At 42.7% G+C, this 15,114-nt stretch overlaps 1 protein-coding gene across 2 annotated transcripts; it reads right to left on the bottom strand.

The window, feature by feature from the left end:
• Positions 1 to 632: 632 nt before the first annotated feature.
• Positions 633 to 7,777, bottom strand: loxa (lysyl oxidase a). 2 transcript variants are annotated; one of them, XM_077020326.1, is made up of 7 exons: positions 6,890 to 7,776; positions 6,631 to 6,739; positions 5,990 to 6,127; positions 4,021 to 4,177; positions 3,725 to 3,820; positions 3,160 to 3,275; positions 633 to 1,281 (listed from the first exon to the last, which is right to left on the bottom strand). In XM_077020326.1, the coding sequence occupies exons 1-7, from the start codon at positions 7,566 to 7,568 to the stop codon at positions 1,275 to 1,277; spliced, it is 1,302 nt and encodes a 433-aa protein (XP_076876441.1). In that variant the 5' UTR covers positions 7,569 to 7,776; the 3' UTR covers positions 633 to 1,274. The 2 variants fall into 2 exon arrangements, with proteins under 2 accessions (XP_076876441.1, XP_076876442.1); XM_077020327.1 differs by lacking the exon at positions 633 to 1,281 and having other exon boundaries at positions 3,156 to 3,275; positions 6,890 to 7,777.
• Positions 7,778 to 15,114: the final 7,337 nt, after the last annotated feature.

Raw genomic sequence — 15,114 nt, 5'->3', positions numbered from 1 at the left:
CAAGCGATGTAGTGTAGTAACAATCAGACTAAACACTTCTGGGAGCATCGAATATGCTTATATGATCATATGCTCATAGCTACTAAATGTAAAGTTGCTGTTTCTGTAACTACCATGAAAATCAAAATGCGGTAATAGCAGGTTTCGGGTTTGTATTTTTTTCTTCTTCTTTTGGCTGAAACGTGGATAGGATTTTTAGCTTTATGTGGAATTTGACTGGCTCTGTTCTAAAGCAGTGGGATCTCCTGCCTCTCACATACACATGCATGTACATACAACCAGAGGCGGTCTTTGCATAGAGGCGTGGCTAGGCAACTGCCTTGGGCCCCTCCCACTGCAGCCCACTGTAGGGGCCCCCTGATTAGCTGACTTATATCTTGCATATTAATGTTGATGGGCCCCCTAGCTAAATTCGCCTTGAGCCCCCAAATTGCTAAGTCCGCCACTGCATACAACGTGTTTGAATGATGCTCTTAGCCACAGCTCACCAAAGAAATTAGCTATGGCAATAATTCATCCTCAGTGTTGGTTCAGAGGGACTAAGCTTAGCATTCCTGGAGTCACACAGTTCATGGTTATCTTTTATTCGCTTTGTGTGGTCCCCAACAACCTTTATAAGGCTTTCAGTCTGATCCAGTGATTGAAAGGTGATTTATTCAAGTAATGTTCATGTAATACATACAAAAGTGTTGCAGTAATATGAGCTTTACAAAACGTCTACTCAGAATACACAAATATATTGTCATGAATACCATCATTTTAGCACACTAAAGCATGTAACAGCTCAATACCCCCAGCTAGGATCAGCATGACATTCTTAGCTGCCCCACCATGAAGTTTTAGCCTGTTACGAGCTGAGGCAAAGATAGTCTCACTGGTGAAGGAACTGCGTCTTTATACACTGTTGATGCTTCTCACCAGAACGACCATTTTCTCTTCAGCAGGAAATTGTCTAACATACTTTTTTGGTAAAATTTTATGTTCCTTATTAAACATTTTCTAAGAACTTACATGAAATATCAAATAACAATATTATGTCAAAATGAACCCAAAACCTCTCCATGAAATACAGGACTGAATATTAAATGATCGTTTCAATGTCCTACCATAACTATCAGTAATGGAACAATGTTCCTTCTATATGATTCATTATGAGCTTTTGAACAGACTTTTCTGTAGGCTCCATTTCCTTAAACTGACTCACATTAAACTGGTTTTGGCTGTTCAAATGTCTATCATGATCTGTCTTCTTGGCAACTGGACCTGAATGTGGTTTAATACCTGAAAGAGATCAGACCACACCATTATCAGACCTGATGAAGATCCAGCTAAGATCCCTTGATTATTCCACTTTATTGCCTTTACATTCCTGTATGCATGATTCACATTTCTCATAGTTATGTTACACTGATACTTACACTAGTATAATGTTACACTAGTTACACATAGTTACACTGATCATGGAAGCAAACACCATCTTGGACTGGTAATTAGTAGGAAGGAAATAGATTTGTATATGAAGTATGTATTTTTTAGTATAAACCACACTGAACGTAGATTTAATCTCCAGTCCAGGTGATCCAGTGCTCTATGCAGTTTAGAATGTGTTACAGTGTAATGCTGTTCAAGCTTTCCATGAGATAAAATGACTAGGTGATGTCAAACTGAAAGTGTGATGACTAGGTAATGTGTGGGCGATATCTGGGTGATGTGTGGAAAATGTAGAGGTGATGTCTGGGTGACTGAATAATGGCTCTGTGATGTTTATGTGATGTCTGGGTGGCTGAATGATGACTGTGTGATGCCTATGTGATGTCTGGGTGACTGAATGATGACTGGATGATGACTATGTGATGTGTGGGTAACTGAATGATGACTGGATGATATCTATGTGATGTCTGGGTGACTGTGTGATGTCTATGTGATGTCTGTGTGGTGTCTGGGTGACTGAATGATTACTGTGTGATGTCTGTGTGTGTCTGGGTGACTGAATGATGACAGTGTGATGTCTGTGTGGTGTCTGGGTGACTGAATGATGACTGTGTGATGTCTGGGTGACTGAATGATGACTGTGTGATGTCTGTGTGGTGACTGGGTGACTGAATGATGACTGTGTGATGTCTGTGTGGTGTCTGGGTGACTGAATGATGACTGTGTGATGTCTGTGTGGTGTCTGGGTGACTGAATGATGACTGTGTGATGTCTGTGTGGCGTCTGGGTGACTGCATGATGACTGTGTGATGTCTGTGTGGTGTATGGGTGACTGAATGATGACTGTGTGATGTCTGGGTGACTGAATGATGACTGTGTGATGTCTGTGTGGTGTCTGGGTGACTGAATGATGACTGTGTGATGTCTGTGTGGTGTCTAGGTGTCTGAATCATGACTGTGTGATGTCTGTGTGGTGTCTGTGTGACTGCATGATGACTGTGTGATGTCTGTGTGGTGTCTGGGTGACTGAATGATGACTGTGTGATGTCTGGGTGACTGAATGATGACTGTGTGATGTCTGTGTGGTGACTGGGTGACTGAATGATGACTGTGTGATGTCTGTGTGGTGTCTGGGTGACTGAATGATGACTGTGTGATGTTTGTGTGGTGTCTGGGTGACTGAATGATGACAGTGTGATGTCTGTGTGGTGTCTGGGTGACTGAATGATGACTGTGTGATGTCTGTGTGATGTCTGGGTGACTGAATGATGACTGTCTGATGTCTGTGTGGTATCTGGGTGACTGAATGATGACTGTGTGATGTCTGTGTGGTGTCTGGGTGACTGAATGATGACTGTGTGATGTCTGTGTGGTGTCTGGGTGACTGAATGATGACTGTGTGATGTTTGTGTGGTGTCTGGGTGACTGAATGATGACTGTGTGATGTCTGTGTGGTGTCTGGGTGACTGAATCATGACTGTGTGATGTCTGTGTGGCGTCTGGGTGACTGCATGATGACTGTGTGATGTCTGTGTGGTATCTGGGTGACTGAATGATGACTGTGTGATGTCTTTGTGGTGTCTGGGTGACTGAATGATGACTGTGTGATGTCTGTGTGGTGTCTGGGTCACTGAATGATGACTGTGTGATGTCTGTGTGGTGTCTGGGTGAGCTGTAGCTGATGTCTTGCAGCCTTAACCACAAATCCTGGAAATAGAGAGCACTTACGGAGACATGTGACACCCTGATGCATAGGCGTAGTTTCCAGTGTAGCGAATGTCACAGCGCACAATGTTGTTGCTGTAGTCAGACTCCTGCACCTGGTAACTCGGATTAACACTGATCTGTACCAACAGTGAAACAGAAAAAAGTATTATTATTATTTATAAGTATTATTATTTGGCTTTGCAGCTGTTCCTCCAATACAACATCAGTGTTTGTATTACTACTGAACAGTGGCGCAAAAAGGGGGCATGCATCGTATGCGACGCATAGGGGCGCTGCACTAGAGGGGGCGCCAAATCGATGAGATATAATACTTAATTTGTGTCCATCTTACGTTCGCCACCCCCCCCGGTCAACCTTTCGGGGGGCGCCGATAGTATGTTTGCATACACCTCAGAAAGTAAGTAATTGCACACCTGCTACTGAAAGCATGAAATCTATAACTAAATGATATCCTATTTTAAATGGACCTACTGAATGTCAAAGTCACACAGACACATCAACATGTAAGGACTAACTTCAAATGAATAACACTTTATCTCTGTAATCATGAAGATATGCCAAACACCTTCAGGATGTAGTTGCCAGGTTTTACATCTGTAATATCAATCCACTGGCAGTCGATATCAGCATTATAAGTGTCATAACATCCTGGGCTCAGACCCTGTAACACACACACACACACACACACACACACACACACACACACACACAACACACGGCATCATAACCAACAAAGCACTTATTACCTGCAGCTGGTCTTAGAGGCAAATACAATTTTCTCCCTCTATGACCATTTATGGTAAAATGTAGAAAAGAGGCTGAATTATTGTCAGGTCTTTTCGGACATCAGGGCATTGTCACCTGTGTGTGGGCAGTGCATGCAAACCGCCTGTAGTATCCGTAGTCGCAGGACGTGTCCTCCAGGCAGAAGCTGGCCTTGTGACCCTCGGCCACGCGTGAGTGTGTGCTGGCATCCAGCAGGTCATAGTGGCTGAACTCATCCATACTGTGGTAGTGTCTGCGGGTGGACATAGGCATAAGTATGAGGAGTGAAACCACCCTGCGACCACGGACTTGTGTTAACGGGCCGCCCAATGGAGGATGGGTTCCCTTTTGAGTCTTGGTCCTCCCGAGGTTTCTTCCTAATCCCCACCCTATAGGGAGTTTTTCCTCGCCACTGTCGCCTTTGGCTTGCTCAATAGGGATCTGGACCCATACGATTGCTGCTTTGTGACAATGTGTGTTGTGAAAAGCGCTATATACATAAATTTGACTTTGACTTTGAGTGTGAGTATGATTGAGCAGCTGTGAGTATGAGTGAGCATAAGTGTGAGTGAGTATGAGTGAGCATGAGCGAGTTTTAGTGAGTATGATTATGAGTGAGTATAAGTGAGTTTGAGTGAGTTTGAGTGTGAGTGAGTATGAGTGAGCATGAGTGAGCATGAGAGTATGAGTGAGCATTAGTGAGCATGAGTGTGTATGAGTGAGCATGAGTGAGTATGAATGTACATGAGTGAGTATGTGTGAGCATGATTGAGTATGAATGAGCATGAGTGAGTATGAGTGAGCATGAGTGAGCATAAGTGAGTATGAGTGAGTATGAGTTATTAAGAGGAGCAGTATTACCCACGCTGTGCTCTTTTCACAAATTTATTTTGGTAGTGTTCTAGAATAGATTTAATGTGCTTTAATGTTCCAAAACCCCCCTTTTTACACTAATCTGACATGCCAGCTTGGCATCACATCTGTCTCATGGGAAAATATTGGGTAGACTACAGAAAATAAAGATTCTGTATAAAGATGCTTATGGTGTTGGTGATGTAATATACTGCGTTTGCAGTCAGTGTGCTGCTCTTGTATGCATGTCGTATGCTGCTATGAGGTACATAGAGCTTCACAGCTGGAATATGTGTCTGTGCATAAGCTAAATGCAAACACCAGTTAAATGTAAACTTCTGCTAAGATTCCTGTCTCTTTTTCTGAAAATACACAGATCCAGGCGTCTCTGGGGAAGCATGCCAAGGACTTTGTTACTGGCGTACACAGCACCACAGTCATGTTTCAACTTACATCTTCAAATATTGAAATATAGACCACGTGTAACTACGTAATGCTATAAAAATACTTTTTTTTATTTAAAAAAAAATAAATTAAACTTGTTTTAGTAACATGTCTGTTGCCATGGTGAGTAGGATAACTTCTTATGACTGGGGATTAGTGCAGCCTTGGGCAGAAAACGTGCGTTATGCGTGACAGAGCAGACGGAAGGTCTGCATGGAGCTCAAAGGAGGTGAGCGAGGGTCAGTCCACCGTAGCTAACTGCAGATGTCACGTCACCGTGATCAGTGGAGTTCAGCCACATGTACTCCATACATGGTGGTGAAAGGGAGCTGACCTCACAGCTAAACTATGCTCAGAGAACCATAACCAAGCAGCTGAGACAGAGCCAGGAGACGCAGCCTCCACACGCTGATTTTCCCCAGACAAGAACATAGACCCGGCCCTGCTGGCACCAAACGCCCACGGCTGTTATCAGCGATTAGTCCAGTTGAGATAAGCCCACACCCACACCTGCTGAACAGTGTTGTTTTTTTGTCTTATCCAAACTGTAAGTAATCCATGCAAATGTTCCAAATTACAGTCATTGCAATTATTTATCACTAATGCTGCATCAAACAGAATTAAAGAGCTCATCAGTATGCTGCTACATGCACAGCGTTGCCCTGATAAAAAAGCTTGACAGTCATACCCCACACTGCCATGAACCCAACCCGCAGATTACCCCTATTGGAGAGACATGGTTGGCACAGGTTGGCACAGACACACTCACTGGTGGCAGCTGTGCCACTCCCAGGCGTAGCGCGGACGGTTAGGCAGGAAGTCGGACGTCCCCTGGTTCTTCACGCGCTGGGGGAATCGGAGCAGCATTCGTGTGTCATAATCTCTCACGTCCCCCCTGTAAGCCGAACTGCTCAGCAAAAGCAGCACAGCAGACACAGAAGATCAGATCCCGAAGTTCAGACGTTTCTCACCACAGCCCAGGGGCCTTCTGGAAAGTGTTTCTTGGCCGGGTGAGTGCATTTCAACTGTGCATGGAAAGTAGGAACACATATTGTTGCACATTGCTTGATTTTTTCCCTCCCTCTTTCTCAATCTGTTTCTCTCTCATTCACTCTCTTTCTCAGCAGTACAACTTTATATTTTTGTGGTGAGTATTTTGTTTGGCCTCAGTAATTGCTTTAACAGTCTGTCTGATGATGATTTTTCCATATAAACCTTCAAATGAGATCTCCCTGCAATCGTGCCCTTAAATCTTTTCCTTTTCACAAAACTGGCTTGAATTGCACAACTTTCGCCTAGGAGAATTCTAAAGCACAGCTCATAACTCATCTGCTTTGAGCGGTATTTGTGCTCGATATATATATTTTTTTTATCCTAAATTTTATCCGATATGTTTTAAAACTCTAATACCTTGCGAGGCAGTTTTCTTCCGCAGCACATCTGAGGTTGTACATTGGAACTCTTTGGACGTAAGTGGATGCTTGTATGTAGTACGGATCCGCCACAAGATCAGGCAAGCCTACGAAACACTTAAACGTCTTATTACAGGCATCACGTAATGGAAACTACCACCAGTACTATTCGTCTATCACTAGTGTCTCATTATTATGTTGTGGTAAGATTAGTTTGAAAGCTATTTTATGCACGGCAAATTCACCGGTATCCTTACCGTACTGAAAGTAACTTGTGCCGTATCCAGGTCTCGCTCTGGAGCGCGGTCTCTCGTACGAGTCGTAGTAATTATAGTATGGGTTGTCAGGGTCGGTTGATTTATACGGATTATATGGATCGTCGCCTGCCATCAATTCTTCTCGTTCTCCGACACTCAGTGGAGACGATGGATTCGCCGGATCTCTTACGTTCGTATTTCGCGCAGTGCCGTTAACCGGATTCTCCAGCGGGTCGGTCCCAGTGTGATTTCTACGGATGTGGGCTCCTCTAACGCGCCCCCGAGCTCCGCTTGATAACCAACGCAAGTCGCTCCGAAGAGCCCCGGTGCCGGACGGTGAGCGCGCAGGTCCATGACCCTCTCCAGGTCGGGGAGATCCAATCGATCCATTGACTCTCGAAGCCGCATGGTGGTTGCTTACTATAGCTATTGGTTGAACTTGTGTCTGGTCTTTGTCTCCGTCTCTTTTCAGTGGTGGCTGATATTCCTTTCCTTGGCTCAGAATACTAAAGAGTTTGCCATTGTGCTGCCACTGTATCGTCTGTCTGAGAGCCGCACTTCCAGTACCCGCTGGTCTCGGATCTCGCTGCCGCTGAGACTGAGCACTTTGAAGCATGCAAACTAATAAACATATGTGCGCACATGCGTAAAATACTGCGTCAATTACACGTACACCCATTCTGTGTTTTATTCACCGGCCCTCCGCTTTCCGTTAAACGATGCCAACTGTGATTTGAAAAAAAAACTTAAATTAGGCAATAAAGTCCTAAGCTGTATTTCATACACTTCGTAGAAAAATATAAAGCGCAGATTACATGACGAAATAAGATGTCGTGAAGCTCTTATGGTTCTGTGCGGGGGCTAACTGATGCGCAAAGTGCACGTAGGAGGAGGAGTTGGGTTTTAAAGTTTCTGATTCCGTGTTATACAAGCTCCGGTAACGGAAAAGCCCTGTTGCAAATGCGAACGTGCGCTACATGACCTTCAGAAAAAGTAATTTTATCTCCTAAAAGATCACCGAAATGAAATGTTGACTCCAATCCAGAATGCTGTATTTTGACTCCAAAAGGCAAAGCATAACGCACAATATAATAATTCTAGAAGTCACATTCCAAGCTAAGAAGGCCACGTCACTACACCTGCAGAATATCCAGATCGAGAAAAAATACGCCTCACATTTTATCCGCGCAGACTTTATTTTCTCATGAATCAATCACTGCATTTTTCTAAACTCTAGAAAGAAAATAAATGCTGAAACTTAAATGTGCTCAAGTATACAACGATCACCATCTGATGAAATCCAAACTAACATTTCCTGAGCGTCTTAAGGTTCACGTTTAAGTAGCCTACTTTGTAGTTAGTTTTATGATCAATTTATCAGCGTTGTATTTTATTGTTATGACAAACAACAATAATCATATCGGATGAACTCTGAAAGTCACTCGGTAGTTCCCCAATAGAGTGGCATTTTGGATTTCTCACACAATTAGACCAGCCAGACTACATAGGGCTTATACACTGTGTAATGCAGCCGCGCATAACTCCCCCCCCCCCCCATCATTATCTAAACTCTTTCATCTTGGCTCAGTTCTATCGCAGCACAGACTGAGTTGTGTGTAGCCAGAGTGGTGTGTTTCGGACATTCATATGATGATGTTAACAGATTGCTTGCTTCATATTATAAAAAAACACTCCACGTTTCTTCATTTGCCACAGTTCGGTGTGTTGGTGATTGTTTATCGCTTGACATTACCCTCTTGACGTGGCCACCCAGGACTGAAGGACATCTTCTCTCCTCCTCTCCCTTCTTCCACGACCCAGGCCACATTTCCATAAGCACTCACTACTTTCCCATAAACAGAGCGGCATTGTTGCTACAGTACCGTTATATGTAATTGGTAGTTAGAATAACTTAATCAGCGGTCTTGAATACTTTGTGTAGTCTCAACGAAATGTCCTGGCCAGTGGCAAACCATAGGGCTTAGCGCCACAGGTTTCCCCACAACGTTTAACACCGTAATAAATCTTTCGAATGTTGTTTATTTAATTGCATATATATATTTTATTTTGTAAAGGACCACAAATTAGTAAAATTGCATCCCATTAGAGGCTGGGAACTCCGTAATATTTAATTATCAACTAATTTTTTATCTTTCCAATAGGATGTCTAAAATTCCGCGCACTTCTACGCCAGACATTCCATGAACAATATACGTCTCCAAAAACAGCCAGACAGTAGAGGGCGCAGTTTAGCAAAACCAAAACGTAGCATCAAAATTGCCAAATGCACACATTTGATCTATTTTATCCCAGAATTATAACTGTAATCCTACAAAAACAACATAATTTAAATCTAATGTTGTATAGCCAAATTATATGCGGTATGCAAAGGGTAGATGCATTAGCCTATTAATAGACTACTCTATTTATAATGTGCTTTTTATTACATGTTCATAATGGGGACCTACAAACTGGTTGTTTTAATAGAACTGACAAATCTCAGCTTTATTTACTACTTTTAAGGAAAGAAAGAAAAAAATAGCAGAACTGTTGTGGGTATTGGATGTGGTTGGATATTCCTGTTAGACACATGGACAAACAAGTTTATTAATCACAGCTGCACTTTCTAAACTGCAATAAGTTAAAAATGCCTGCAGCAAATGCACGCTGAGAAGAGAAAGCATTCTCTTTTACAGGACCAGAAGACTAGCTTTATAAAACAGCCTTTAACACGTTTCTAAGGAAAATCACGTGATCTAAGTGTGCCGCTTGTTTTAGGCTGAACCTGGCCAGGATAGCTGACTTTATATGACAAAAATGCTGCCTCCTTCCAAACGTTCTTGGGAGAGAGAGAGAGAGAGAGAGAGAGAGAGAGAGAGAGAGAGAGAGAGAGAGAGAGAGAGAGAGAGTCTCGTATAAATTTCAGACAGTTGACCCAATGTGTTTAAATAGTCTTTGGCGCTTGGCTCCATGAAGACAATGAGGCTTGATGTGAAATGTGTGTTAAAATAACCTACGAGTAGCAGAACATGACTGAAAATGTGTTAATGTTCCTGCAAAACCAAGAACAGGAATTAGGACTTGAATACAAAATAAATAAACAGCATGACCAAACCAAATAGTAATGGTTTCACAATAGTTTTAAATTTTTTTTATTTTTATGTAGGCCTTTGTGTCAAAATTCAGAAGCTTAAATGAAATTTTTCTCTACAGAGCAAGATACTTAGCGTCAAGTGATCCTATTTAAGCCTTCCCAGAAATTTTGTCACTGTCCACAAGGCCAGAATCAAATGCTCCAATAAAGCATTCCACTGAAGCTGCCCACTTTCTTGATATCAAAACAAGCATCTTGTACTGAGATCAGTCTTAGGACTTTTAATATGGAAAAAAGTGCATCCTGCTCCTGGTGCCAGTGGATCAGAACAGGATCCAGTCCAGTTTGGGAGCACATCAGGCTCCCCTTCTTATGGCAGCTGGAGATTTTAACACATCTGCATGTGATTAACCCAGTTCCCCCAGCCACGTCAGAGGCACTGCCATGCTCTGGCACATGAGCAGTAGTGTGCGGAAGTATGTGGAAGTGTGCAGAAGTGTGCGGACGGCCGTGCGGGGCCATGTCAGCGGCGGCTGGGCGTGAAAATGTTCAAACAGCTTTGTGTAACCTGGAAGAGCACTGGAGGTGTGAAGAGTAGAGCAAACCTTCTCATGGGGAGGTCTCACAACAACACACCCCGTCCACTACACTGTGCCTGGATTACATTTAAGATGTCGACATGCATTTGCCAGCAGTGATGCTCCATTGTCCTGTGCAAGAAGACGATGGGAACCATCTAAGCATCATTCTGATAGTCCTTAGAAACTGGTGTGAAATGACATTTGGTGCACTCCAGGAAGCCAACTGTCTTCCATGCATTCATTTAGAAGACCTCTCAAGAACACTCACAGCCAAAAAAAAAAAACCCCTGTCTATTCTACCAAGCTCTCTGAAGACCCTGGTTAGAAGATGAGCTGCGTCTGCACTGCCCACCCCAGACTCTTACACAGACCCTTTGTTTTATTTTATATACTGAAATCCCAGCGACGGGTAGATGCAGACGAGGGCAGCTGATTTTTCCTGCACAAACAGGAGGTTTCCATTACTCACAGTCTAAGAACAAAACGTCCACACACAAGCCTACGTGGCGTTCAGCATGTGAACACTGTATTCTGTGAGAAATTGCAGAGAAAGAAAGGGGTGGAGTTTAGGTGACCTGGAGCAAGGAACTCATTCTTTAAGAAAGAGCAAGCACATTTCTGAAATTCCATTTCATTTTTCCCCTCCCAGGATTCATTATACCTTCTACTTCAGAATCACTTTCTATGGATGAGTGTAAACAAGAATGTCATTGTTCTGTGGTGGAAAGGGCCGATCCAACAGTGCTGCCGACCGCGAGCAGAGGCCTCGACGTGTGGAGCAGACGAGCACTTCAGAAGGACCACGCCGCTCGTTTAAGAGTGTTTAAGAGCCCGTGCCAGAAGAGGGTGATGCTGGATGTTATTTGAAACAACCAGTGAGAGAAATAAAGAGGAGTATGGCAGAGAACAGAAAGAGTTTAGTCTGAAATGCTGGCAGTGATGTGAAGAAGAAACTCTGAAGAGTATATATAGATACACTTAAATAACAACAAAGGGATTTAGAATAAATGTATTTCACATCCACAGTCCTAGTAAGGGTAAAAAACCTTCCCTAATTACACTGAGGTTTATACATCAGATAAGACTGCACAGAGACCGCAAATTCTGTATTTTCTTGCATAAAGGAATCTGTCTTTTAATGTTGGACATGGTGCATACAGCTAGAAACGGCTAGCTCCATCTCCTGGCAATGATGGGGACAGCATGTCATTCATTGAATTAGATCAAAGGTTTTCAAACTCAGGTCTTGGCCCCCCTGCTGTTCAGACACAAAATGTAACATGTTGAGTCCACGAAAGTATTCAGATGGACTACACTGGCCTAACTTTAGCCGCATCTGTTGTAGTTTGTCAGATGAACAGAGAAAACCAGAAGTCATGGCCGATATTCACAGAATATAACCACAGAGCCAGAACACTCCAACATTTTTGGGAATTTTTGCATATGTGAGATCAGATGCTGATGTTGGACGAGAGCGCCTGGCTCACACTTTACATTCTAGTTCACCCCAAAGATGTTAGTTGGGGTTGATGTCAGAGCTCTGTGTAGGCCACTGAGGCTCTTATTCACCAAACGCACACAATCTTGCTTTTATGGACCTTACTCTGTGCTCTTTAGAATACCCAATTACAATTTACAAATTCTGTGAACTCTTTAGAATAACCAGTGACAATTAATAGGTTATAATAATTCAGTGAGGTCTTTAAAATAACCATTGACAATTTACTGGTTATAATAATTCAGTGAGCTCTTAAGAATAACCAGTGACAGTTTACTGGTTATCGTAATTTAGTGAGTTCTTTAGAATTATTGTGACAGGCAGGGTGAGCAACTAAAAAGGAAGCGATCACGCCAAGTCTCAGGGAAAGAAGATGGTTTAATTGAAAGTGCGCAAACCAAAAACCCGTGACATAGTTCCAGATTAAGGAAATAATAACCAAAGGTCAACTGGTAGCCTTCAAAGACAAGACATTTCTAGACGAACAAACGACCCTCAGGTGAGACGAATCACGGGTCCCGCCCACCTGAGGGACGAACATCACATGACCAAAACAGGACAGCTGCCGCTGTAAACGGGGGCGACCAGCAGGCCCCCCCCCCACAACGTGACAATTATCAGTGACAATTTATTGGTTATAATAACTCAGTGAGCACTTTAGAAAAAACAGTGACGATTTATTGGTTATAAAACTTCATTGAGCTTTTTAGAATAATTAGTGACAACTGACAGGTTAAAATACTTCAGTGAGCTCTTTAGAATAACTTTCACATTCTTTCACATATGTTTATAAAGACAGACTGCATGGCATTGTGTTTGGTTTTATATTCATGTGGCAATGGAACTGAATGAAACACCTGAATTAAAAGATTAAAGGTGCGTCTGAGTACTTTTGTCCATTACTTTTATGTGGATTCAGAAACCAGCCTAAGGTACACTCGAATTACATGGGGGTTACCATGGGTTAATTACCAGGGGTCGATCCAACCTCAGAATAAGTTACACTGCTGTTTGTTCACAAGCATTTTCAATTGTACAGTTCAACATTAACACATGCAATACTATCACAAGGTCTGAGAAGATGAGTTCATCTGCTTTCAGTACTCTTTATCAAATACATTTTTATTATTATTTTTTTTACAAATGTTCAGATTTCACTGCAATATTGTCTAACGTAAATTATTTTAATTGCAATAGCCTTCGGATTTGAATGTCTTACATTTGTTACTTGTATTTGAACTGAACTGAACTGGGATAACACTCATAATTGTGTTTGTACAATGACAATAAAGCCATCTTAATCTTATCAGTGGAAGGCTCAAGGGCATTTCTGGACAGGATTTGTTGTTGTTAGAATAATTCAGGGGCAGAAAGAAATATACACACAGAAGATGGATACTTGGCAAGTCCACACCCTTTATTTCCAGTGCAATAAAAGTGAACTCACTGCTTACAAATGTAGGGTCAGTGATTAGAAGTCATTATAACACAATTCAAAAAATTTCACACATTCATGTAGCTGAACATGCTCAAAGGCAAACACCAATATCCACCCAATCAGGACAAAGGGTCATATCTGCCTACCAATAATATTCTGCATACACAGCTTTGGAGGGGACAGCGAAGCAGAGATCCACAAGTGTTTGGCTGGTGAGTTTTTCTTTAGCTAATTCTTACTCCCAGGACCACTATAGCAAAACTACCTTCACATAGCCTATAGGAGGCACTGTTTTTTGCACGTATGCATTTCTGCATGGTCGTCTGTCTGTTTGACCATGAGGCATGTGTGGTAGAAGATGCCATATAGCTATGTCTGTGTCTGATAAGCATACAAATAGAATACGCCTATGCGCCACCCCTCTCGTGTTTGGACAGGATGACATCTTTTAAACCCACAAACCCAGTTGACGTCTACCCTTTGAAACTCATTTCCATTCCGACAGGACATCTCCTATCACATTGTCCGATCAAGTTGTGTGATTGGGTGGCTACAGTAATTCACATAAAAGAATCGTGGACCCTGACATGAGAAAATGATCGAAATAGTAGCGCACGGAGACATCCGTTTTATTGTATGAGAAGAGGCCTACCTTACACTACAGGTTCTGCTGCGAAAGGAGGGAATTACATAGGAGGACTACTGCAGCAATTATTCATACAGATCATTTAAAACACTTTATTCGTACAAGTAACTACGTTTACAGAACAATCTTGCGGGTGTGGATGCAGCCCAGGTCGACTAAATCAGTATCCAATTTCACTGCTGTCCAGCCTGTGTTGATCTTGTCTTCTGATCCGTGAATATCACCAGGTGAACGTCCCGAAACTAAACGCTGGTGAGAGCGCCACCCGTGCAGGCGCTACGTGGGCGAACCGTCAGAGTTCGTGTCCGCTTCTCCGCTCAGCGCCACAAGTTTTCGGTACGTGTTGGGGTCATGCAGTCCGGGTAGATGGTGGAGCGTGATATGCTTCGACTTTTTAATCGTCGCGGTATGTCCAGCCAACTTCAGGATTTCAGACACAAGGTATTCCAGCACGCCAGTGAGAAACACGGAAGCTCCGCTGCCGATTCGGTCCGCGAAGTTGCCGAGCCGTAGTCTTTTATGAATAAGACCGATGGGGAAAACCAGTCCTGCGCGTCCCGAGCGACTCATTCTGTTTTTGGTTTTTGACTTCATTTTCAGTCAACAATCAATAGCTGTAAACCTTAAGTCACTGTACATGGATCTCTGGTAACTGGTTAGACGCCATTTCATGCTAATCCAAAACATTTTTTTTCGCTTTCGTATGTTATCTTTTCTCTCTATTTTGAACGCTGCCACCTACAGGCTTGAAGGGCAAACTACGGTTGGTCCTTCTCTACATAGTTACTGTGGAGACCCTGCGTACGATGTTGTTACTCTTATTCTTCTCATTCTTCTAATACAGATTTAATCAGATAATCATTGTATAAATAAGGTAAAATATTTGGTGCTGAAGACACTGTACTCGATGCCTTTTTGTGTTTTATTGTTGGGTCTTCTTATATAGTTAGGTCTGTATGCCGATTAAT

The sequence above is a fragment of the Brachyhypopomus gauderio genome, chromosome 10, assembly GCF_052324685.1.
Source record: "Brachyhypopomus gauderio isolate BG-103 chromosome 10, BGAUD_0.2, whole genome shotgun sequence".
In the NCBI taxonomy this organism is placed as follows: domain Eukaryota; kingdom Metazoa; phylum Chordata; class Actinopteri; order Gymnotiformes; family Hypopomidae; genus Brachyhypopomus; species Brachyhypopomus gauderio.
The sequence above is the reverse complement of the archived record's forward strand: the minus strand, read 5'-3'. Positions and strand labels throughout refer to the sequence as shown.

Excerpts from the sequence above, each read along its gene's own strand:
- loxa (XM_077020326.1), bottom strand. The coding sequence starts at position 7,568 with ATGGGTGTACGTGTAATTGACGCAGTATTTTACGCATGTGCGCACATA. Across the intron at positions 6,740-6,889 it reads CACAAGTTACTTTCAGTACG|GCTTGCCTGATCTTGTGGCG; the intron begins GTAAGGATACCG and ends AGTGTTTCGTAG. Across the intron at positions 6,128-6,630 it reads GAAGAAAACTGCCTCGCAAG|TTCGGCTTACAGGGGGGACG; the intron begins GTATTAGAGTTT and ends TTTGCTGAGCAG.